General features: G+C 46.5%; 1 protein-coding gene across 4 annotated transcripts in view; it reads left to right on the plus strand.

The window, feature by feature from the left end:
- The window catches only part of cdh15 (cadherin 15, type 1, M-cadherin (myotubule)), a 309,173-nt gene that overhangs the window by 86,981 nt on the left and 195,173 nt on the right, over nucleotides 1–27,019 (plus strand). For all 4 annotated transcript variants that reach the window (XR_012101955.1, XR_012101956.1, XM_073070533.1 and 1 more), the window contains 5 exons: nucleotides 2,957–3,099; nucleotides 9,675–9,911; nucleotides 14,973–15,212; nucleotides 15,686–15,822; nucleotides 25,224–25,391. Coding sequence is in view for 2 of the 4 variants with exons in the window: in XM_073070533.1 (XP_072926634.1) it covers nucleotides 2,957–3,099; nucleotides 9,675–9,911; nucleotides 14,973–15,212; nucleotides 15,686–15,822; nucleotides 25,224–25,391 (925 nt within the window). In the remaining 2 variants the exon portion in view is untranslated. The remainder of the gene's footprint in view (nucleotides 1–2,956; nucleotides 3,100–9,674; nucleotides 9,912–14,972; nucleotides 15,213–15,685; nucleotides 15,823–25,223; nucleotides 25,392–27,019) is intronic.

The raw sequence follows: 27,019 nt of genomic DNA on the forward strand, positions 1-27,019 counted from the left end.
AGTGAACACAATACTCCAAGTGGGGTCTGTCCAGGGTCCTATATTGCTGTAACATTACCTCTCAGTTCTTAAACTCAATCCCACGATTGATGAAGGCCAATACACCATATGCCTTCTTAGTGACAGAGTCAACCTGCGCAGTAGCTTTGAGTGTCCTATGGACTTGGACCCCAAGATCCTTCTGATCGTCCACAGTGCCAACAGTCTTACCATTAATACTAATCAGAATCAGGTTTACTATCACTGTCGTGTAGCATTAAATTTGTTAACTTAGCAGCAGCAGTTCAATGCAATACATAATCTAGCAGAGAGAGAAAAAATAATAATAAATAAGATAAAACACAATCATAAATAAACAAGTAAATCAATTACATATATTGAATAGACTATTAAAAATGTGCAAAAACAGAAATACTGTATATTAAAAAAGTGAGGTAGTGTCCAAAGCTTCAAAGTCCATTTAGAAATTGGATGGCAGAGGGGAAGAAGCTGTTCCTGAATCACTGACTGCGTGCCTTTAGGCTTCTGTATCTCCTACCTGATGGTAACAGTGAGAAAAGGGCATGCCCTGGGTGCTGGAGGTCTTTAATAATGGACGCTGCCTTTCTGAGATACCGCTCCACAAAGATGTCCTGGGTACTTTGTAGGCTCATGCCCAAGATGGAGCTGACTAGATTTACAACCTTCTGCAGCTTCTTTCAGTCCCGTGCAGTGGCCCCTCCATACCAGACAGTGATGCAGTCTGTCAGAATGCTCTTCACAGTATAACTATAGAAGTTTTTGAGTGTATTTGTTGACATGCCAAATTGCTTCAAACTCCTAAGTTTAGCCACTGTATAGCCACTGTCTTGCCTTCTTTATGACTAAATCAATATGTTGAGACCAGGTTAGATCCTCAGAGATCTTGACACCCAGGACCTTGAAGCTGCTCACTCTCTCCACTCTTGATCCCTCTATGAGGATTGGTATGTGTTCCTTTGTTTTACCCTTCCTGAAGTCCACAATCATCTCTTTTGTCCTACTCACGTTGAGTGCCAGGTTATTCTGCCATCTTACGTTTGTATTTGATCTATCAAAATGAACCACCTCACACTTATCTGGGTTGAACTCCATCCGCCACTTCTCAGCCCAGATTTGCATCCTATCAATGTCCCGCTTTAATCTCTGACAGCCCTCCACACTATCCACAACACCCTCAACTTTTGTGTCATCAGCAAATTTACTAACTCATCCCTCCACTTCCTCATCCAGATCATTTATAAAAATCACGAAGAGTAGGGGTCCCAGAACAGATCCCTGAGGCACACCACTAGTCACCAACCTCCATGCAGAATATGACCCATCTACAACCACTCTTTGCCTTCTGTGGGCACAAAGCAATGTTCCCTTGGATCCCATGCCTCCTTACTTACTCAATAAGCCTTGCATGGGGTACCTTGTCAAATGCCTTGCTGAAATCCATATACATTACATAACTCAACCCACAAAGGTTCAACATCTTCCTATGTCACATCTTTCTACTGATCTAATGCCATTATTTACCAGCAGAGCCACCCCACCCCTTCTGCCTACCATCCTATCCCTCAGATAGGGTGTGTAACCTTGGACATTCAGCTTCCAACTACAACCATCCTTCAGCCACGATTCAATGATGGCCACAACATCATACCTGACAATTTGTAATAGTGCAATAAGATCATCCACCTTATTTTTTATACCTCGTGCATTGAGATATCACACTTTGAGTATATGTTTTTTGATTCTGCATCCTTAATGCACTGATATTCACCTAGCAGTTATCTCCTATCATCTGCCTGACAGTCTAACTTCATGCTATCTATGCTTCTTTACCATCTATTCTACTGAGTCCCTTAATTCTGGTTCCCACCCACTGCCAAATTAGTTTAAACCCTCCCCAACAGCTCTAACAAATCTGCCTGCGAAAATATTGGTTCCCCTCGGGTTCGGGTGCAACCCGTCACATTTGAACTGGTCATACCTGTTGTTCGCCCCATGTCTATGCGTTCCCCGTCTCTATGCATTTCCACCATGTCGCTGTGTGTTTCCCCCCATCTCTGTGCATTTCCCCATCTCTGCATTTCCCTGTCTCTGTGCAATCTCCCATCTCTGTGCATTTCCACCATGTCGCTGTGTGCTTCCCCCCATCTCTGTGCATTCTCCCCGCTTCAGTGTTTCCCCCGTCTCTGTGCATTCCCCCGTCTCTGTGCTTTTCCCCATCTCTGCGTTTCCCCCATCTCTGTGCATTCCCCCGTCTCTGTGCTTTTCCCCCATCTCTGTGCATTTCCCCATCTCTGCATTTCCCTGTCTCCGTGTGTTTCCCCATCTCTGCATTTCCCCGTCTCTGCGTGGTTCCCCCGTCTCTGTGCAATCCCCCATCTCTGTGCATTCCCCCGTCTTTGTGCTTTTCCCTATCTCTGTGTTTCCCCCTTCTCTGTGCATTTCCCCATCTCTGTGCATTTCCCCGTCTCTGTGCATTTCCACCATGTCGCTGTGTGTTCCCCCCCATCTCTGTGCATTCTCCCATCTGCGCATTCCCCCCATCTCTGTGTGTTTCCCCGTCTCTGTGCATTCCCCCATCTCTGTGCATTCCCCCCATCTCTGTGTGTTCCCCCATCCCTGTGTGTTCCCCCATCCCTGTGTGTTTCCCCCATCCCTGTGTGTTTCCCCCATCTCTGTGTGCTTCCCCGTCTCTGTGAGATTCCCTCATCTCTGTGAGTTTCCCCCCATCCCTATGCGTTCCCCCATCTCCATGTGGTTTGCCCCCTAACCCTGTTCGACCTTGCGCATTTACCCATCTGTGTGCATTTCCTTCCCCCCCCCCCCCCCCCATTTTTGTATGTTTGTCCCCATCTCTGGGTGTTGTCTCTCCCTTCAGGGATTATCCTACACTCTCTGTTGTCTCGGCCCTATTAACTCTGTGCTTCCTGTGTTGCAGTTACCATATCCAGTATGATCCCGCAGACTGGCTGACAGTCGATGTTAACAGCGGTGCGGTTGTTCTTCAGCAGAACATCAGGCGGCAGTCACCATTCCTGATCAACCACCAGTACATAGCCCTGATCACTGCCACTGACGATGGTGAGAGGGTAGCATGGGTAACAGGGAGGGAGGTTACCATCATAGGGCAGGTGAGGATACAGCATCATATTCATACAGCTGTTTGCAAGGCCCGTGTCTATCACCCATTCCTGGCTGCCCACTCAAAGCTGGGGGAGAGGCACCTCTTGCACCACTGCTCTCCTGGTGAGAAGAGAGTTCCGGTGCTTAGACCTAGTGAATGTGAAGAAGCAATGATATATTGTATGAGGTTTTGGCACCACACTACAGGATGGAAGAGGGAGTGCAGAAGGGATTCACCAGGATGTTGCTAGTAATGGAGGGCTGTTGTTAGAAGGAGAGGTTGGGTAGGATGGGTTTGTTCTCACTGGGATGTAGAAGGTTTATAAAATGATGAGGGACATAGATCTTTTTCCCAGGCCAGAGAAGACTAGAACAAGAGGGCACAGGGTTATAGTCAGTGATCTGAGGGACAAACCTCACACGGAAGCTGCTGGGTATCTCTAATGAGGTGATGAAGGAGGGTATAATTATAATGTTTAAAAGTATGTGGACAAAAAGCATGTATACAGAGGAGATGGACCTAATGCAAGCAAAATCTCCAAGTTCAAAGTTAATTTATTACCAAAGCACATAAATGTCACCATATACTAGCCTGAGATTCACTTTCTTATGGGCATACTCAGAAAATAGAAAAAAACACAATAGAATCAATAAAAACAATAAGAATTTGGACAAACAACTAACGTGCATTAGGCCATAAGATGTAGGAGCAGAATTAGGCCATATGGCCCATCGAGTCTGCTCTGCCATTTCATCATGTCCCATCCAATTTTCCTCTCAGCCCCATTCTCCTGCCTTCTCACTATATCCCTTCATGCTCTGATCAATCAAGAATATCTCTCTTAAATATATATAAAGATTTGGCCTCCACAGCTGCCTGTGGCAAAGAATTCCACAGATTTACCACTCTTTGGCTAAAGAAATTCCTCCTCATCTGTGTTCTAAAAGGACACCCCTCTATTCCTGTGTCCTCTTGTCTTTGATTCTCCCACCGTAGGAAACATCCTCTTCATATCCACTCTATCAAGGCCTTTCATCATTTGATAGGTTTCAATGAAGTCACCCCTTATTCTTCTGAATTCCTGCAAATAGAGGCCCAGAGCCATCAAACACTGTTCATATGACAAGCTATTCAATCCTGGAATTATTTTCGTGAACCTCTCCAGTTTCAGCACATCCTTTCTAAGATAAAGGTCTGTGCTGCAGAAGGGAAAGAGAAGAGTGGAGGGGTAGTGATAGAGAACTCAAAAGTCATACAGGAGATTCTGTGGAGGTGAACGGGACATATGAATGGTGTGTTGCCTCCCAGGTGCCAGGGTCAGGGATGTCTTGGATCACATCCACAGCATTTTGGAGGGGGAGGGAGAGCAGCCAGATGTCTTGGTATATATTGGTACCAATGATATAGGAAGGAAAAGCAAAGAGGTCCTGAAAAGATAATTTAGAGAGCTAGGCAGAAAGGTGAGAAGCAGGACCTCCAGGGCAGTAATTTCTGGATTGCCGACTGTACCATGCGCCAGTGAGGGTAGAAACAGGAAGATTTCACAGATTAATGTGTGGCTGAAAAGCTGGCGCAGGGAGCATGGCTTCAGATTCTTGGATCATTGGGATCTTTCTGGGGGAGGAATGACCTGTACAAAAGGGACAGGTTGCACCTGAACCCAAGGGGGACCAATATTCTCACAGACAGCTTTGTTGGAGCTCTTGAGGAGGGTTTAAACTAATTTGGCAGGGGGTGGGAACTGGAGTGAAAGGACTCGGGGTAGGATGGATGGAGAAAAAGCAGACAGCGTGCAGTCAGACTGTCAGGAAGGGCAGGCAGGTGATAGAACACAACTGCAGCCAGCAGGGTGAGTATCAATGCATTAGGCATGCAGAATCAAAAAGAGTGGGAAATGCAGCAATCAAAGTGTTATATCTCAATGCACAGAGTATGAGAAATAAGGTGGATGATCTTGTTGCACTTTTACAGATTGTTGGGTATGATGTTGTGGACATCACTGAATCGTGGCTGAAGGATGGTTGTAGTTGGGAGCTGAATGTCCAAGGTTACACGTTGTATCTGAGGGATAGGAAAGTAGACAGAGGGGGTGGCGTGGCTCTGCTGGTAGAGAATGGCACCAAGTCATCAGAAAGATGTGACATAGGATCAGAAGATGATGAATCCTTGTTGGTTGAGTTAAGAAAAGGCAAGGGTAAAAGTACCCTGATGGCAGTTATATACAGTCCTCCAAACAATAGCTGGGTGTGGACTACAGATTACAGTGAGAAATAGAAAATACATGTCAAAAGGGCAATGTTATAATAGTCATGGAGATTTCAAAATGCATGTAGGTTGGGAAAATCAGGTTGGCAAAGGACCTTAAGAGAGTGAATTTGTTGAATGCCTACGAGATGGCTTTTTGGAGCAGTTTGTCATTGAGCCTACTAGAGGATCAGCTGTAGGATTGGGTGTTATGTAATGAACTGGAGGTTATTAGGGAGCTTAAGCTTAAGGAACCCTTAGCGACCAGTGATCACAGTATGAATGAGTTCAACTTGAAATTTGATATGGGGAAAGTAAAGTCTGATGTAGCAGTATTTCAGTGGAGTAAAGGAAATTACAGTGGTATGAGAGAGGAGTTGGCCAAAGTAGATTGGAAGGAGATGCAGAGCAGCAATGACTTGAGTTTCTAGGAAAAATGAGGAAGGTGCAGGACGTGTGTATTCCAAACACAAAGAAATACTCAAATACAAGAGGACAAGAAGCACCACTGCTCAATACAAAAGGACATGGCTTTAAGGTAAGGGGTGGGAAGTTCAAGGAGGATATTAGAGGAAGGTTTTTTACTCAGAGAGTGGTTGGTGTGTGGAATACACTGCCTGAGTCAGTGGTGGAGGCAGATACACCAGTGAAATTTAAGAGACTACTAGACAGGTATATGGAGGAATTTAAGGTGAGGGGTTATATGTGAGGCAGGGTTTAAGGGTTGGCACAACATTGTGGGTGAAGGGCCTGTACTGTGCTGTACCATTCTATGTTCTATGTTCAAATTGCAAAATAATACAACCGTGGCTGACAAGAGAAGTCAAAACTAATGTAAAAACAAAAAAGACAACACATAACGAAGTAAAAATTAGTGAGAAGATGGAGGATTGTGAAGCTTTTTAAAACCTACAGAGAGCAAGTAAAAGAATCATTAGAAGTGAAAAGATGAAATATGAAAGCAATCTAGCAAACAATATCAAAGTGGATAGACAAAGCTTTTTCAAATACTGTATATAAAAAAATAAAAGAGAATAAATATAGGACCACTAGAAAATGAGGCCGGAGAAATAATAATGAGGGACAAGGAGAAAGCAGATGAACTAACTCAGTATTTTGCATCAGCCTTCACTGTGGAAGACACTAGCAGTGTGCCAGGGTTGACGGGTGTGAGAGGAGAGAAGTGAGTGCAGTTACTATTACAAGGGAGAAGGTGCTCAAAAAGCTGAAAACCTGAACATAAGTCATCTGAACAAAATGAACTACTGAAAGATGTAGTGGTAGAGATTGTGGATGCATTAGTAATGATCTTTGAAGAATCATTGGACTCTGGCATGGTTCTGGAGGACTGAAAAATTGCAAATGTCACTCCCACTCCACTCTTTAAGAAAGGAGGGAGGCAGCAGAAAGGAATTTATAGACCAGTTAGCCTGACCTCAGTATTTGGAAATATGTTGGAGTCAATTGTTAAGGGTGAGGTTCTGGAGTACTTGGTGACACAGGACAAGATAGGACAAAGTCAGCATGGTTTCCTTAAGGGAAAAACTTGTCTGATGAACCTGTTGGAATTCTTTGAGGAGATTAAAAGTAGGATAGAAAAAGTGTATGCAATGGATGTGGTATATTTCATAAGGCCTTTGACAAGGTGCCACATATGTGGCTGCTTACCAAGTTAAGAGTCACATGGTATTACAAGAAAGTTACTGGCATGGTTAGAGCATGGGCTGATTGATAGGAGGCAGCAAGTGGGAATAAAAGGATCTTTTACTGGTTGGCTGCCAGTGACTCGTGGTGTTCAGCAGGGGTCAGTGTTGGGACCACTTCTTTTTATGTTATATATCAGTGATTTAGATGATGGAATACATGGCTTTGTTACCAAGTTTGTAGTTGATATGAAGATTGGGGGAGGAGCAGGTAGTGATGAGGAAACAGGAAGACTATAGCAGGACTTGGGCAGATTAGTAGAATGGGCAAGAAAGTGGCAAATGAAATAGAATGTTTGAAAATGGATGGTCATGCACTTTGGTAGAAGAAATAAGAGTGCTGATTTTTTTTTAATAAACAGGGAGAAAATCCAGATATCTGAGATGCAAGGGGACTTGGGAGGCCTTGTACAGAAAATCCTAAAATTTAACTTACAGGTGGAGTTGGTGTTGAGGAAGGCAAATGCAATGTTAGAATTCATTTCATGTCGGTGGTCTGCAAACTATTGGAAAGGATTCTTAAGAATAGGATCTACGAGCATTTGGAGAAGTACAGTTTACTCAAGGATAGTCAACAGGACTTTGTGAAGGGAAGGTTGAGCTTCACTAATTGAGTATTTTGAAGAGATAACAAAAGAAATTGATTAGGGTAGGGTAGTAGATGTGGTCTAATGGACTTTAGCAAGGCATTTGACAAGGTCCCCCACAAGAGACTCATCCAGAAAGTCATGAGGCATGGGATCAGTGGAACCTTGGCTGTTTGGGTAAAAAATTGGCTTAAAGGAAGAAAGCAGAGGGTAGTTGTGGAAGGAAAGTATTCTGCCTGGAGGTCGGTGACTAGTGGAGTGCCGCAGGGATCTGTCCTGGGACCCCTGCTATTTGTGATTTTTATAAATGACCTGGATGAAGAGGCAGAAGAATGGGTGAGTAAATTTGCGGATGACACGAAGATTGGAATTGTGGATGGAGCTGTAGGTTGTCAAAGGTTACAAGAGGATATGGACAGGTTGCAGAGTTGGGCAGAAAAGTGGCAGATGGAGTTCAATCCGGATAAATGTGAGGTGATGCATTTTGAAAGGACAGACCAGAAGGCTGAGTACAGGGTTAATGGTCAGTTACTTAAGAGTGTGGATGAACAGAGGGACCTTGGGGTTCAAATCCATACATCTCTCAAGGTCACTGCACAGGTTGATAGGATAGTTAAGAAGGCCTATGGGATGCTAGGCTTCATTAACAGGGGGATTGAGTTCAAGAGTAGAGAAGTCATGTTGCAACTCTACAAATCTCTGGTGAGACCACACTTAGAGTATTGTGTTTAGTTCTGGTCATCTCATTATAGGAAGGATGTGGAAACTATGGAGAGGGTGCAGAGGAGATTTACCAGTATATTGCCTGGATTGGAAAACAAGTCTTATGAGCCAAGGTTAGCAGAGCTGGGAATTTTCTCTTCAGAGCGTAGAAGGATGAGAGTCGACTTGATAGAGGTCTACAAGATTATGAGAGGCATAGATAGGGTGGATAGCCAGTACCTGTTTCCCAGGGCACAAATAGCAAACACCAGAAGGCACATGTACAAAGTTAAGGGAGGGAAGTTTAGGGGAAACATCAGGGGCAAGTTTTTTACACAGAGGATTGTGGGTGCCTGGAATGACTTGCCAAGGATGGTGGTGGAGGCTAAAACATTAGGGGTATTTAAGAGCCTCTTGGACAGACACATGGATGAAAGAAAAATAGAGGGTTATGGGGTAGTGTGGGTTTAGTACTGTTTTTTAAAGGAATATATGGGTCGACACAACATCGAGGGCCGAAGGGCCTGTACTGTGCTGTAGAGTTCTAGTGTCTTGTATCTAGTTCTGGAATATAACAGAAGGAATGTGATGTCAAGGCTTTATAAGGCACTGGTGAGGCCTCACCTTGAGTATTGTGAACAGTCTTGGGCCCCTTAAAAAGTATGTGCTGAAACTGGAGAGGGTTCAAAGAAGGTTCACAAAAATGATTCCAGGATTGAATGGCTTGTCATATGAACAGTGTTTGATGGCTCTGGGCCTGCATTCACTACAATTCTGAAGAATGAGGTGTGACCTCATTGAAACCTAGTGAATGGTGAAAGGCCTCGATAGAGTGGATGTGGAGAGATGCTCCCTCTGATGGGAGAGTCTAAGACCAGAGGACACAGCCTTAGAATAGAGGGGTGTCCTTTTAGAATGGAGATAAGGAGGAATTTCTTTAGCCAAAGAGTGGTGAATCTGTGGAATTCTGTGCCAGAGGCATCTGTGTAGGGCAAGTCTATGCATATTTAAGGCAGAGGTTGATAGATTCTGGAATAGTCAGGGTATGAAGGGATATCGGGAGAAGGCAGGAGATGGAGTCTGAGTGGAAAATTGGATCAGCCATGATAAAATGGTGGAGTACAGACTCGATGGGCCAAATAGCCTAATTCTGCTCCTATATCTTATGTCTTACAGTCCGGGGTAAAGTTTCCCAGGGGTTAAACTCATGGCTGATATCAGCTGTGCCATTTTGGTGAAGCAGAGCTGAACTTTGGACTGTAGTCATGTTTCAGACAACTGTGTTTCTCTCCACAGGTGAACCACCGCACACGGCAACAGGAACCCTGGAGATACATATCACCGAAGTGAACGATTATGCACCAGTCCTGCACCCGCAGGTGGCTTTTGTCTGTAGTCAGTCAGCAGGAGTGGGGGGAGTCATTGTTTGGGCAGATGATGCTGACCTGGACCCCCATGCCAAGCCCTTCCATTTTGAGATTGTTCCTGAAAATTCCCAGATTTCCCAGAACTGGACAGTACAGCTCCTCAATGGTACGTGCTTGACAAACTACAGAGGTGGGTGACAGGTACATCCCTCAGTAATGCACACCCACTTGGCTGAGAGTAGCTGTCACTGCAATAAAGGGAAACAATCAGATTAACTTCTACCTCAGCACAGGAGTCCACCATTGTTCAGTACAGAAACAAGCCCCACCCTCAGTCATCTTGTGCTGCCCCTGCAGTGGGAATATGAGATGGGACGGTGTAGAGGGAGCTTCCACTCTGTGTCTGACCCTGAAGTTTGTAATGGGACGGAGTGGAGGAAGTTTCAATCTATATCTGACCCAGGGAGTGTGTGACGGGACGGTGTGGAGGAAGTTTCACTCTGTGTCTGACCCCGAGAGTGTGTGGTGGAACAGTGTAGACGGAGCTTAACTCTGTATCTTACCACAGGAGTGTGTGATGAAACGGTGTGGAGGGAGCTTCACTTTATGCCTGACGCCAGGAGTGTATGGTGGGACAGTGTGGAGGGAGCTTCACTCTGGGTCTGACCCCAGGAGTATGTGATGGGACGGTGTGGAGGGAGCTTCACTCTGGGTCTGACCCCAGGAGTATGTGATGGGATGGTGTGGAGGGAGCTTCACTCTGGGTCTGACCCCAGGAGTATGTGATGGGATGGTGTGGAGGGAGCTTCACTCTGGGTCTGACCCCGAGAGTGTGTGGTGGAACAATGTAGACGGAGCTTAACTCTGTATCTTACCACAGGAGTGTGTGATGAAACGGTGTGGAGGGAGCTTCACTTTATGCCTGATGCCAGGAGTGTATGGTGGGACAGTGTGGAGGGAGCTTCTCTCTGGGTCTGACCCCAGGAGTATGTGATGGGACGGTGTGGAGGGAGCTTCACTCTGGGTCTGACCCCAGGAGTATGTGATGGGATGGTGTGGAGGGAGCTTCACTCTGGGTCTGACCCCAGGAGTATGTGATGGGATGGTGTGGAGGGAGCTTCACTCTGGGTCTGACCCCGAGAGTGTGTGGTGGAACAGTGTAGACGGAGCTTAACTCTGTATCTTACCACAGGAGTGTGTGATGAAACGGTGTGGAGGGAGCTTCACTTTATGCCTGACGCCAGGAGTGTATGGTGGGACAGTGTGGAGGGAGCTTCACTCTGGGTCTGACCCCAGGAGTGTGTCATGTAGTCACGATGGGTACAATGGGTGATTTCTGGGAATGGTGGATCCTATTCCCCAGGGAATTGACTGGTTTATAGACAATAATAATCATATTTTAATTTGAATTTGTTCACTGTGTTGTAAATATTTAATGTTTGTATTTTGTGTATTATTATGTAAATAAACTTCTGTAGTTTTGTAAAAATAAAGAGGGAGAAGTCCAGGCTGACCACATAGTCCAGCTTGTCAGTGCCAATTCCATGCATTCAGCTCATATTCCTCACGCTCCTCAACTCCATGTACTTATAGAGGTGACTCTGTTGTACCTGCCTTAGCAACTTCCTCTGGCAGTTCGTTCCATATACTCACCACCCTCTTAATGCAAAGGTTGCCCATCAGGTTAATCTTTTCCCTAAGGTGTTGCACTTTGGGAGGACAAACCAGGGTAGGACTTACCCAGTGAGCGGTAGAGCACTGAGGAATACGATAGGATAGAGGGAACTAGGAGTATAGATCCATAGTTCCTTGAAAGTGGCATCACAGGTATATAGAGTTATAAAGAAAGTTTTTGCCACTTTGGCCTTCATAAGTCAAAATACTGACAAAAGTGTTGGGGTTGTATGTTGAAATTGTACAAGACATTGGTGAAGCCTAACTTGGAGTATTGTGTGTAGTTTTGGTCACCTACCTGTAGGAAACATGTCAATAAGATTGAAAGAGTGCAGAGAATTTACATGGATGTTCCCAGGAACTGAGGATCTGAGTTTTAGGGAAAGTTTGAATAGGGTAGGACTTTATTCTCTAGGGCAAGGGTTCCCAATCATTTTTATGCCATGGACCCCCACCATTAACCAAAGTGTCCGTAGACCCCAGGTTGGGAACCCCTGCCCTAGTGCATAGGAGAAGAAGGAGGGATTTAATAGAGGTATGCAAAATGATGAGGGGTAGGGTAAATGCAAGCAGGCTTTTTCCAGAGGTTGGGTGAGACTACAACTAGAGGTCACGGGTTAAGGGTGAAAGGTGAAATGTTTAAGGGGAACATAAGGGGGAAGTTCTTCACTCAGAGGGTGGTGAGTGTGAAACAAGCTGTCAGTGCAAGTGGTGGAAATTTGGATAGGTATGATGATGGGAGGGGTATGGAGGGCTTTGGTACAGGTGTAGATCAATGGGACTAGACAGATTAATGGGACTGGCATGGACTAGAAGGGCCTGTTTCTGTTCTGTAGTGTTCTGTGACATTGTGACCTATGCCCCCTAGTTTTGGTCTCCCCTACACTGGGTCAAAGGCTATGACCATGCACCTTATCCCTGCCTCTCATAATTTTAAAATTTCTATAAATTTGCCCTTCATTATTCTATGTTCCTAGGCTGACTAACCTCTTCCTCACTCAGTACCTCTATTAAAATCCATTTTGCCACTCCTCAGCCTAATTCCCTAAATGATCAAGATCCCCTTGTAGTGTATGATCACCTTCTTCACTATTAACAACACCTCTTAATTTTGTGTAATTCACATCCACATCAGTTATATATGTTGGTGCGTGGAATGCACTACCTGAGTCAGTGGTGGAGGCAGATACACTAGTGAAGTTTAAGAGACTACTAGACAGGTATATGGAGGAATTTAAGGTGGGGGGTTATATAGGAGGCAGGGTTTGAGGGTCGGCACAACATTGTGAGCCAAAGGGCCTGTAATGTACTGTACTATTCTATGTTCTATATATATATATGAAATAACAAGGGTCCTATCACTGATCTCACCTTGTTTCTTGGAATGGAAGCTAGTAGTCACCGGCCTCCATTCCAAGAAACAAGCTTCAGCCACAACCCTCTGCTTCCTACCACCAAGCAATTGGGAATCCACCTAACCAGCTGTCTCTGGATTCCATAGAACCTATCCTACCATGTGAGACCTTGTCAAAGGCCTTGCTAAAGTCCAATAGACAACCTACTGCCTTACTCTCATCTTCTTGTTTACTTTTTCGAAGAACTCTAATAGGTTCTTCAAGCACAATTTCACACACAAAACCATGCTGGTTGCTCTTAATCAGACTCTGTCTATCCAAATGCTGGGTGATCCTGTCCCTCCAGTAACTGATGTCAGGCTGATCATCTTGTGGTTACCTGGCTTGTCCTTGCAACCCTTTTTCATACATTGGAATGACATTGGCCACCTTCACGTCTTTGTGACCTTCACCAGAGACTAACAATGAAGTGACAAACTATCTCCACAATTTCCTCTCTAGCCTCCCACAAATCGCTCAGTTCCTGAAATGTGCTCAAATCCACCGTAATGTGCAGTGAGGCTGCAAGTATTACCTCCTTGAACACCTTTACTTGTTTCCTGCATCTCTTGAGCAAAGTCCTCAGTAAACAACAAAGAGAAATATTCAGTAAAATTCTCCCCAGAAGCCTGCAGTTTGAGCCATAGGCGACCCAGCTAATCTCTAAGGGAACCAACTCTCTCCCGAGCCACCCTCTTACTCTTATATTTCTATAGAAACTCAGGATTTGCCTTATCTGGATTAATCTTCCAGACCCACCTCTGCCTTCTCTCTCCTGAAACCCCCTCTGTCCAGTTCAGAACTCTGCCTTTCTATTTTATTCTACAAAGTATACGATCTAACATATTTCATGTTTATTCCACCTGGCCTAGCCTTGCCTTTTCACTCCCCATCCTCTCACCCTCCTCACAGCCACACCCTCACTGACATCGATGAATATACCATCCTCCTCCAATTCATGATATGGTTTGTCCAGTGCAACTCCCTGCAGCAGCTCCTTGACACAGCCTGATGATCCAAAAATGGCTGGTTTATTCCCACTTTCTGTCCATTAGCCAGTGCTCAGTCTGTCCAGTATATTACTGTGTGTTTTAATGTTCTTTCATAATCATAGACCTTACTGCAGGCCTTCTGAAAGTCCACTTTTGAAAGGCCTGCACATGCTGGCTCCTCCCAGTCTCCACCCAGCTAAGAGGAGTCACCTGCCACTTGTTTCCAATTCATCGCCACAGCCTATTTAAATCCAGCTCTCATCCACAATCTTTGTTCACTCATACAATCCAACTAACCTCAATCAGTTGCTCCTAGCCTTCAGTTATCTTGTTAAGTATCTGTTCTCTCTTGTTTTGAGGCCCCTTGTGGTTTATTATTTTGTAGTTTATTATTAAAGTTCTCACTCACCACTTTCTTGATTCCACTGGATCAAACCTCCTCTACATTTCCTGACACTCTCCTCTTATCCAACTGCTTAAGAGTAGCATTTGCGCCCACCCCCCAGCTGCCACTGACACCCACACTTACCACACCAATGTCATAGGCTCACAGACAAAACTGCTTCCCTCCTTAACCAGTGAACCCTCTCTGAACCACCTCTGTCATTAAATGGGGCTGCAGCAAAACTTCCCTACCTTAATACTCCAACCCTTGAATGGGCCAGCAATCCATTCTCCTCCCTTCTGTGTCGAAGACTAGGACCCCAAATCACTTGGTGCTGCAGCTTTCTGTATTCTTCTCATTGCCCTTTAGCACTTCCTTCAAAAAGAACAAGGTATCAGGTGAGAGGTGATCTGAGGGGTAACTTAACCCAGAAGGTGGTTTGTACGTGAATGAGCTGCCAGACGAAGTGGCTGAGGCAAGTACACTGGGGTGGGGTGAAAGGCCTGTATTTCTCTATGACTCTAAGGAAACAAGCTACTTACCCTGTTTAAGATTGGTCGACCCCAGGTGTCCAGGCCATTGAGCTCAGAGCCAGACAGGGCAGAGTCCATGCAAAGTGGCAGTGCCAATGTGCCAATGCCAGGCTGCAGCTCACTCCCAGGTTTGGGCTCAGAGTTCCATCAGGGAGAGCTTCAGGCCAGCAACAGCAGCATCTCTCCCCTGTTGGAGTGCTGGGAATCACTGAGGGAATATCCCTCACTGTCGTTGTTGTTTCTCCACAGACACCCATGCAAGGCTGGGAATGCACTGGGACGTTTCCGAAGGGACTTACCGTGTGCTGATTCAAGTCAGTGACTCTGGAGAGCCACAGATGAGCCAGGAGCACAGCTTGAATGTGACAGTATGTCACTGCACTGGTGATGAGGAGTGTTCGCCAGGAGCAGCAGCTGTGCTTGGATCCCGTGCGGGCCTGAGTTTTGGGGCCTGGATGGTGATTCTCAGCAGCGTCCTGCTCTTATTGTGTGAGTATCACCTCTCTCATCTTCCCCTGTCTCCCTCTCCTCATTATACCAGTTATCTTCCCTCTCCACTCTGAAGTCTCAACTCGAAGCATCAATACTTTCTCTGTGCTCACAGATGCCATTTGGCCTGCTGAGTTCCTCCAACAGTTTGCATTATTGCTCCATCAATAGACTGTTATAGCACAGTTTTTACTTATCCAGGCTAGCTGGGAAAGCCCATGGACTTTATCCTGCTGCCTTCTGATTGGTAATCCTTTGTCAATGTATCCGCAGTGTTGTAGTGGTGATAGGGCAGGGCAGCTCTGAGTGGAGACATGATCTCTACCTGAGGTGGGAAACCCAAGGCAGCTTGATGTCCTGGATCCTGGTTGTAAATCAGAGGACTGCCGTGATGGGAGCCCTGCCCAGGCCACCTCACACTGCTAGTCCATCCCGGTCATCGTGTTGACATCTCTCCTTTTTCACACTTCCAGTTCTTATCCTGCTGGTGGTGGTCACAGACTGGCTTCATCGGCAACTCCATCGCAAGGGACTCCTGACTGTGTCTGAAGATGATATCCGGGACAATATTTTGAACTACGATGAACAGGGAGGAGGAGAGGAAGATCAGGTTAGTGGACAGTTCCAACACACCACAGTCCAGTATCCATGGTCCTTACTCAGTCTGGCCCATGAGTTATTGAACACATTAACTAATAAAACTCTCAGGTAGATCAATGTCAGTGACATCCCTGAACTCATAAATGAAAGTGTGGAACAGTGGCAAAGGAGGAAAGTGATTTCAACCCCCCCCCCCCCCACCCCCTTCTCCACTGACAGGAGCAGGAAATGTCTTCAAGCCCTTGCAACCCACTGCACCATTGAAACATCCAACCACATCAAATCAGCTCCTGCCCAATGCTGAGGAAATAAATGTTGACTGTTTATTCCTCTCCGTTCATGATGCCTGACCTGCTGAGTTCCTGCACCATTTCGGTGTGTTGCTGCTCTGGTTCCCTGTTCTCCAACTCAAACCCCCCCCCCAAGCCCCCCGCCCATGGCCTTGAACATATCCAGTGACTCTTTTGGTCACTGAGCACAGAATTCCAAAGATTCCCCTCATTCCTATCTGAAATTACATCAGCATAGATGCCCTCAAGCACCGCCTCCGAATCCAAGAATGAGGTCATCCCTCAGTTTTCAGACTTCTTTGTCCTAACACTCGCTGTTGAGGAATGCAGAACACCACCACAATGAGGAGCCACCATAAACAGGGGGGTTAAAATAAGAGATAAGGTCGGTGCTAACAGGCTTTCCCCCAGGGTAGGGGAAACCAAAACTAGGGGGACATAGATTTAGGGTGGGAGCAAAAAGGTTGAAAATGGATCTGAGGAGCAACTATTCCACACACAGGATAGTGAATATAGGAAATGAGCTGCCCGCAGGAAGTGTTTGGGGCAGGTAAATAAGAAGCCCTTGGATGGGTGCATGGAGCAGAGGGCTTGAAGAACTGTGGAGTGAATGCAGGAAATTAGACTAGCTGGGTGGGCACCTTGGTTGGCATGGGTTCATTGGGTTAAAGCCCTGTCTCCAAAGCGTCTCTATGACACTATAAACCTTCCACAGAAAGAGTCGAGAAACATCTGCAGCACTGACAAATCCTCCAAACTGTTAAAGCCCATTTTCCTCACCACATTGGCAACTGATGTGCCTCACAAGACATAATTCGTCCCACTGATTCCTGTAAACTGGTAAAGACAAACCCCTGTTACCCAGTCATTCCTGTGAACTTGATCATTATATCCAGTGACCCAGTGAATCCTGTGAACTTGGCCGTTCCATCACTGTGACCCAGTGATTCCTGTGAACTTGGCCATTCCATCTCTGTGACTCAGTGATTCCTGTGAACTTGATCATTCTATCCAGTGACCCAGTGATTCCTGTGAACTTGGCCGTTCCTTCACTGTGACCCAGTGATTCCTGTGAACTTGGCCGTTCCATCACTGTGACCCAGTGATTCGTGTGAACTTCGCTGTTCCATCACTGTGACCCAGTTCTTCCTGTGAACTTCATCATTCTATCCAGTGACCCAGTGATTCCTGTGAACTTGATCATTATACCCAGTGACCCAGTGATTCCTGTGAACTTGATCATTCTATCCAATGACACAGTGATTCCTGTGAACTTGAACATTATACCAAGTGCCCCAGTGATTCCTATGAACTTCGCCGTTCCATCACTGTGACCCAGTGATTCCTGTGAACTTGGCTGTTCCATCACTGCGACCCAGAGCTTTCTGTGAACTTGGCTGTTCCATCACTGTGACCCAGTGATTCCTGTGAACTTGGCCATTCCATCACTGTGACTCAGTGATTCCTGTAAACTTGATCATTCTATCCAGTGACCCAGTGATTCCTGTGAACTTGGCTGTTCCACCACTGTGACCCAGTGATTCCTGTGAACTTGGCCGTTCCATCACTGTGACCCAGTGATTCCTGTGAACTTGATCATTCTATCCAGTGACCCAGTGATTTCTGTGAACTTGATCATTCTATCCAGTGACCCAATGATTCCTGTGAACTTGGCTGTTCCATCACTGTGACCCAGTGATCCCTGTGAACTTGGCCGTTCCTTCACTGTGACCCAGTGATTCCTGTGAACTTGGCCGTTCCATCACTGTGACCCAGTGATTCCTGTGAAATTGGCCATTCCATCCCTGTCACTCAGTGATTCCTGTGAACTTGATCATTCTATCCAGTGACCCAGTGATTCCTGTGAACCTGGCCGTTCCTTCACTGTGACCCAGTGATTCCTGTGAACTTGGCCTTTCCTTCACTGTGACGCAGTGATTCCTGTGAGCTTGGCTGTTCCATCACTGTGACCCAGTGATACCTGTGAACGTGATCATTCTATCCAGTGACCCAGTGATTCCTGTAAACCTGGCCGTTCCTTCACTGTGACCCAGTGATTCCTGTGAACTTGGCCATTCCATCCCTGTGACCCAGTGATTCCTGTGAACTTAGCCGTTCCATCACTGTGACTCAGTGATTCCTGTGAACTTGATCATTCTATCCAGTGACCCAATGATTCCTGTGAACTTGCCTGTTCCATCACTGTGACCCAGTGATTCCTGTGAACTTGATCAGTCTATCCAGTGACCCAGTGATTCCTGTGAACTTGGCCGTTCAATCCCTGTGTCTCAATGTTTCCTGTGAACTTGATCATTCTATCCAGTGACACAGTGATTCCTGTGAAACTGGCCGTTCCATCCCTGTGTCTCAGTGTTTCCTGTGAACTTGATCATTCTATCCAGTGACCCAGTGATTCCTGTGAACTTGGCCGTTCCATCAATGCGACTCAGTGATTCCTGTGAACTTGATCATTCTATCCAGTGACCCAGTGATTCCTGTGAACCTGGCCGTTCCATCACTGTGACCTAGTGATTCTTGTGAACTTGGCCATTCCATCCATGTGACCCAGTGGTTCACGTGAACTTAGCCATTCCATCACTGTGACCCAATGATTCCTGTGAACTTGGCCATTCCATCCCTGTGACTCAGTGATTCCTGTGAACTTAGCCGTTCCATCACTGTGACTCAGTGATTCGTGAACGTGAACATTCTTTCCAGTGACCCAGTGATTCCTGTGCACTTGGCCGTTCCATCACTGTGACCCAGTGATTCCTGTGAACTTGGCTGTTCCATCACTGTGACCCAGTGATTCCTGTGAACTTGATCATTCTATCCAGGGACCCAGTGATTCCTGTGAACTTGGCTGTTCCATCACTGTGACCCAGTGATTCTTGTGAACTTGGCCGTTGCATCACTGTGACCCAGTGATTCCTGTGAACTTGGCCATTCCTTCCCTGTGACTCAGTGATTCCTGTGAACTTGATCATTCCAACCCTGTGACCCAGTGATTCCTGTGAACTTGGCTGTTCCATCACTGTAACCCAGTGATCCCTGTAAACTTGGCCGTTCCATCACTGTGACCCAGTGATTCCTGTGAACTTGGCCGTTCCATCACTGTGACCCAGTGATTCCTGTGAACTTGGCCGTTCCATCAATGTGACTCAGTGATTCCAGTGAACGTGATCATTCTTTCCAGTAACCCAGTGATTCCTGTGAACTTGTCTGTTCCATCACTGTGACCCAGTGATCCCTGTAAATTTGGCCGTTCCTTCACTGTGACCCAGTGATTCCTGTGAACTTGGCCTTTCCTTCACTGTGACCCAGTGATTCCTGTGAACCTGGCCGTTCCTTCACTGTGACCCAGTGATTCCTGTGAACCTGGCCGTTCCTTCACTGTGACGCAGTGATTCCTGTGAACTTGGCCGTTCCATTACTGTGACCCAGTGATTCCTGTGAACTTGGCTGTTCCATCACTGTGACCCAGTGATTCCTGTGAACTTGGCCTTTCCTTCACTGTGACCCAGTGATTCCTGGGAACCTGGCCGTTCCTTCACTGTGACCCAGTGATTCCTGTGAACCTGGCCGTTCCTTCACTGTGACCCAGTGATTCCTGTGAACCTGGCCGTTCCTTCACTGTGACGCAGTGATTCCTGTGAACTTGGCCGTTCCATTACTGTGACCCAGTGATTCCTGTGAACTTGGCTGTTCCATCACTGTGACCCAGTGATTCCTGTGAACTTGGCCTTTCCTTCACTGTGACCCAGTGATTCCTGTGAACCTGGCCGTTCCTTCACTGTGACCCAGTGATTCCTGTGAACCTGGCCGTTCCTTCACTGTGACCCAGTGATTCATGTGAATTTGGCCGTTCCATCACTGTGACGCAGTGATTCCTCCGAACTTGGCTGTTCCATCACTGTGACCCAGTGATTCCTGTGAACTTGGCCGTTCCATCACTGTGACTCAGTGATTCCTATAAACGATCATTCTATCCAGTGACCCAGTGATTCCTGTGAACTTGGCCGTTCCATCACTGTGACCCAGTGATTCCTGTTAACTTGGCCATTCCATCCCTGTGTCTCAGTGATTCCTGTGAACTTGATCATTCTATCCAGTGACCCAGTGATTCCTGCGAACATGGCAATTCCATCCCTGTGACCCAGTGATTCCTGTGAACTTGGCCGTTCCATCACGGTGACCCAGTGATTCCTGTGAAATTGGCCATTCCATCCCTGTCACTCAGTGATTCCTGTGAAGTTGATCATTCTATCCAGTGACCCAGTGATTCCTGTGAACCTGGCCGTTCCTTCACTGTGACCCAGTGATTCCTGTGAACTTGATCATTCTATCCAGGGACCCAGTGATTCCTGTGAACTTGATCATTCTATCCAGTGACCCATTGATTCCTGTGAACTTGGCTGTTCCATCACTGTGACCCAGTGATTCTTGTGAACTTGGCCGTTGCATCACTGTGACCCAGTGATTCCTGTGAACTTGGCCATTCCTTCCCTGTGACTCAGTGATTCCTGTGAACTTGATCATTCCATCCCTGTGACGCAGTGATTCCTGTGAACTTGGCCGTTCCATCACTGTGACCCAGTTATTCCTGTGAAATTATCCGTTCCTTCACTGTGACCCAGTGATTCCTGTGAACTTGGCCGTTCCATCACTGTCACCCAGTGATTCCTGTGAACTTGGCCATTCCATCCCTGTGACTCAGTGATTCCTGTGAACTTGATCATTCTATCCAGTGACCCAGTTATTCCTGTGAAATTATCCGTTCCTTCACTGTGACCCAGTGATTCCTGTGAACTTGGCTGTTCCATCACTGTGACCCAGTGATCCGTATAAACTTGGCCGTTCCTTCACTGTGACCCAGTGATTCCTGTGAACTTGGCTGTTCCATCACTGTGACCCAGTGATTCCTGTGAACTTGGCCTTTCCTTCACTGTGACCCAGTGATTCCTGTGAACCTGGCCGTTCCTTCACTGTGACGCAGTGATTCCTGTGAACTTGGCCGTTCCATTACTGTGACCCAGTGATTCCTGTGAACTTTGCTGTTCCATCCCTGTGACTCAGTGATTTCTGTGAACTTGATCATTCTATCCAGTGACCCAATGATTCCTATGAACTTGTCCGTTCCATCGCTGTGACCCAGTGATTCCTGTGAACTTGGCCGTTCCATCACTGTGACCCAGTGATTCCTGTGAACTTGGCCTTTCCTTCACTGTGACCCAGTGATTCCTGTGAACCTGGCTGTTCCTTCACTGTGACCCAGTGATTCCTGTGAACTTGGCCTTTCCTTCACTGTGACGCAGTGATTCCTGTGAACTTGGCCATTCCATCACTGTGACCCAGTGATTCCTGTGACTCAGTGATTTCTGTGAACTTGATCATTCTATCCAGTGACCCAGTGATTCCTGTGAACTTGGCTGTTCCATCACCGTGACCCAGTGATTCCTGTGAACTTGGCCGTTCCATCACTGTTACCAGGTGATTCCTGTGAACTTGGCCTTTCCTTCACTGTGACTCAGTGATTCCTGTGAACTTGGCCGTTCCATCACTGTGACCCAGTGATTCCTGTGAACTTGGCCGTTCCATCACTGTGACCCAGTGATTCCTGTGAACTTGGCCGTTCCATCACTGTGACCCAGTGATTCCTGTGAACTTGATCATTCTATCCAGTGACCCAGTGATTCCTGTGAACTTGGCTGTTCCATCACTGTGACCCAGTGATTCCTGTGAACTTGGCCATTCCATCCCTGTGACCCAGTGATTCCTGTGAACTTGGCCATTCCATCCCTGTGACTCAGTGATTCCTGTGAACTTGGCCATTCCATCCCTGTGACCCAGTGATTCCTGTGAACTTGGCCATTCCTTCACTGTGACGCAGTGATTCCTGTGAACTTGGCCGTTCCATCACTGTGACTCAGTGATTCCTGTGACTCAGTGATTTCTTTGAATTTGATCATTCTATCCAGTGACCCAGTGATTCCTGTGAACTTGGCTGTTCCTTCACTGTGACCCAGTGATTCCTGTGAACTTGGCCGTTCCATCCCTGTGACTCAGTGATTCCTGTGAACTTGGCCATTCCATCCCTGTGACCCAGTGATTACTGTGAACCTGGCCGTTCCTTCACTGTGACCCAGTGATTCCTGTGAACCTGGCCGTTCCTTCACTGTGACGCAGTGATTCCTGTGAACTTGGCCGTTCCATTACTGTGACCCAGTGATTCCTGTGAACTTTGCTGTTCCATCCCTGTGACTCAGTGATTTCTGTGAACTTGATCATTCTATCCAGTGACCCAATGATTCCTATGAACTTGTCCGTTCCATCACTGTGACCCAGTGATTCCTGTGAACTTGGCCGTTCCATCACTGTGACCCAGTGATTCCTGTGAACATGATCATTCTATCCAGTGACCCAGTGATTCCTGTGAACTTGGCCTTTCCTTCACTGTGACCCAGTGATTCCTGTGAACCTGGCCGTTCCTTCACTGTGACCCAGTGATTCCTGTGAACTTGGCCGTTCCATCACTGTGACCCAGTGATTCCTGTGACTCAGTGATTTCTGTGAACTTGATCATTCTATCCAGTGACCCAGTGATTCCTGTGAACTTGATCATTCTATCCAGTGACCCAGTGATTCCTGTGAACTTGGCTGTTCCATCACTGTGACCCAGTGATTCCTGTGAACTTGGCCATTCCATCCCTGTGACCCAGTGATTCCTGTGAACTTGGCCATTCCATCCCTGTGACCCAGTGATTCCTGTGAACTTGTCCGTTCTATCACTGTTACCAGGTGATTCCTGTGAACTTGGCCTTTCCTTCACTGTGACTCAGTGATTCCTGTGAACTTGGCCGTTCTATCACTGTTACCAAGTGATTCCTGTGAACTTGGCCGTTCCATCCCTGTGACTCAGTGATTCCTGTGAACTTGATCATTCTATCCAGTGACCCAGTGATTCCTGTGAACTTGGCCGTTCCATCCCTGTGACTCAGTGATTCCTGTGAACTTGGCCATTCCATCCCTGTGACTCAGTGATTCCTGTGAACTTGATCATTCCATCCCTGTGACCCAGTGATTCCTGTGAACTTGGCCGTTCTATCACTGTGACCCAGTGATTCCTGTGAACTTGGCCATTCCATCCCTGTGACTCAGAGATTCCTGTGAACTTGATCATTCTATCCAGTGACCCAGTGATTCCTGTGAACTTGGCTGTTCCTTCACTGTGACCCAGTGATTCCTGTGAACTTGGCCATTCCTTCACTGTGACGCAGTGATTCCTGTGAACTTGGCCGTTCCATCACTGTGACCCAGTGATTCCTGTGACTCAGTGATTTCTGTGAATTTGATCATTCTATCCAGTGACCCAGTGATTCCTGTGAACTTGGCCATTCCATCCCTGTGACTCAGTGATTCCTGTGAACTTGATTATTCTATCCAGTGACCCAGTGATTCCTGTGAACTTGGCTGTTCCTTCACTGTGACCCAGTGATTCCTGTGAACTTGGCCATTCCTTCACTGTGACGCAGTGATTCCTGTGAACTTGGCCTTTCCTTCACTGTGACCTAGTGATTCCTGTGAACTTGGCCGTCCCATCACTGTGACCCAGTGATTCCTGTGAACTTGGCCGTTCCATCATTGTGACCCAGTGATTCCTGTGAACTTGGCCATTCCATCCCTGTGACCCAGTGATTCCTGTGAACTTGGCCGTTCCATCCCTGTGACCCAGTGATTCCTGTGAACTTGGCCGTTCCATCCCTGTGACCCAGTGATTCCAGTGAACTTTGTCAATTCCCATCATTGCATGGACCTCAATCCTGAGAACAAACTTGCTCTTTGCAAGTTCATGTAGGGCCTCATCTTTTTATTTCCCTCATTGACTACCCACCCCCAACACCCTAACCCTAACCCTAACCCTAACCCTAACCCTAACCCACCCCCAATACATGCATGCAGGCTTTTTATGATCATTCTTATCCAAGTTCCTGCTGATTTTGTGTCTGCTCATTGTTTCTAGAATATTCCCACTGCTAAGGTTAAATTGACTTCTTTTATTTACTGATTAATCTCTGCAGGTTTTTAGTCCGGGTTGTGGGTAGGGATAAATCTTCCAGTTCCCAGGCACCTCCCCTGAATCTGGATTTGGATATCTGGGCGAATGTTGAGAGTCTGAGGTGGGGTGTTGGAAAGAGACAGGGACCGAGGGACGAGGGAGAGATAGAGAGAGGATGATAATGAGGTACTTTTAGTAACAGAACCAAATACTCTATGATCTTGTATATATAGGAGACTGGGGAAAAGTGAACTCGTAACTTCTGTGTCTCTGGTGGAACTATTTCTCATCACTTATCCTCTTCCTGATCAACTGCAGTTCTAATGAAGTGAGATTGGCCTAAAACGTTAACTCTGATTTCTCCCCAAAGATGCAGCCTGACTTACTGACCATCCCCAAAACTTGCTTTATGAAAGTGAAACAGGAAACAGTGTCAGTACTCAAATAGTCAGGCCACATCTACAGAAAAACGGATAACGTTTCAGTCTAGACCATAAGACATAAGAGCAGATTTAGGCCATTTGGCCCATCGTGTCTGCTCTGCCATTCCATCGTGACTGATTTATTAACCCTGTCAACCCATTCTCCTGTCTTCTCCCTCTCTTGATGTCCTTACTAATTAAGAATCCGTCAACCTCTGGTATAAATATATACAATGGCTTGGTTTCCACATTCATCTGTGACAACAAATTCCACAGATTCACCAACCTCTGGCTAAAGAAATTCTAAATACTAAAGGAACCTCCCTCTATTCTAAGGATGTACCCTCTGGTCCTAAACTCCCTCCACTCTAGGAAGCACCTTCTGCATGTCCATTCTAGACTTTTCAATATTCAATAGGTTTCAGAGAAACCCACCCATTCCTTTCATTTAGAATCACACTGCTTAGAAGGTTGCTGAACTGAAATATGTGTATCAATAATGCCTGATATAACTGATGTCTGAACATTGAGCCAGGAGTTCCCTGGGTGTGATTCCATGTGCCGGGGAGCTACAGAAGGATATAGGTTTCCTGTGCACACAGTGTTAGTAGTGCAGCCTCTGGTAACTGTTGGTCCCTCCTAGGATGCCTATAACATCGACCAGTTGAGAAACCCAGATGAAATTCTGCCCCAAACTCCAAGCAGAGGAAAGGAACCGATCAGAAGAGACGCTCCCTTCACCTATGGGCAGCCTCGCTATCCCAGGAAGCCTCCAACTGACCCATATAACATTGCGGACTTCATCAATGAGGTGGGTGTCCACTGTCACAGGTGACCCTGTGGCACAACTGGTAGGGCTAAGTTACTGTCTACAAACTGTAGATACACCAGCACCTGAGGGATCTCCATTGTTTCGTCAAGAAAGAAATCTTCTCAGCCGAAATTAAGGAAATTATTTCAATTAAAGTATTCAGACCCATATATCACTGCACAGATCTGCGTATGACTAGGTTTTCCTGCATATCACTTTTTCAGACCCGTGTATCACTCCACCAGTCCACGTATCGTCATATCAGACCCATGTATCACTCCACCAGTCCACGTATCGTCATATCAGACCCATGTATCACTCCACCAGTCCACGTATCATCACATCAGACCCGTGTATCACTCCACCAGTCCACGTATCGTCACTTCAGACCCATGTATCACTCCACCAGTCCACGTATCGTCACATCAGACCCATGTATCACTCCACCAGTCCACGTATCGTCACATCAGACCCATGTATCACTCCACCAGTCCACGTATCGTCACATCAGACCCATGTATCACTCCACCAGTCCACGTATCGTCACATCAGACCCATGTATCACTCCACCAGTCCACGTATCGTCACATCAGACCCATGTATCACTCCACCAGTCCACGTATCGTCACATCAGACCCATGTATCACTCCACCAGTCCACGTATCGTCACATCAGACCCGTGTATCACTCCACCAGTCCACGTATCGTCACTTCAGACCCATGTATCACTCCACCAGTCCACGTATCGTCACATCAGACAAATGTATCGCTCCACCAGTCCATGTATCATCACATCAGACCCTTTTATCATTCCACCAGTCCACTATTATCATATCAGACCCGTGTATCATTCCACCAGTCCAATATTATCATATCAGACCCGTGTATCACTCCACCAGTCCACGTATCGTCACATCAGACAAATGTATCGCTCCACCAGTCCACGTATCTTCACATCAGACCCTTTTATCATTCCACCAGTCCACTATTATCATATCAGACCCGTGTATCATTCCACCAGTCCAATATTATCATATCAGACCCATGTATCACTCCACCAGTCCAATATTATGATATCAGACCTGTGTATCTCTCCACCAGTCCACGTATCATCACATCAGACCCATGTATCACTCCACCAGTCCACGTATCATCACATCAGACCCATGTATCACTCCAACAGTCCACGTATTGTCACATCAGACCCATGTATCATTCCACCAGTCCACTATTATCATATCATACCCATGTATCACTCCACCAGTCCACTATTATCATTTCAGACCCGTGTATCACTCCACCACTCCACGTATCGTCACATCAGACCCGTGTATCGCTCCACCAGTCCATGTATGATCACATCAGACCCATGTGTCAATCCACCAGTCCACTATTATCATATCAGACCTATGTATCACTCCACCAGTCCATGTATCGTCACATCGGACCCATGTACTGCTCCACCAGTCCACGTATCATCACATCAAACCCATGTATCACTCCACCAGTCCACTATAATCACATCAGACCCATGTATCACTCCACCAGTCAATGTATGATCACGTCAGCCCCGTGTATCACTCCACCAGTCCACGTATCGTCACATCAGACCCATGTATTGCTCCACC

The sequence above is a fragment of the Hemitrygon akajei genome, chromosome 17 (assembly GCF_048418815.1).
Source record: "Hemitrygon akajei chromosome 17, sHemAka1.3, whole genome shotgun sequence".
Taxonomy (NCBI): Eukaryota; Metazoa; Chordata; class Chondrichthyes; order Myliobatiformes; family Dasyatidae; genus Hemitrygon; species Hemitrygon akajei.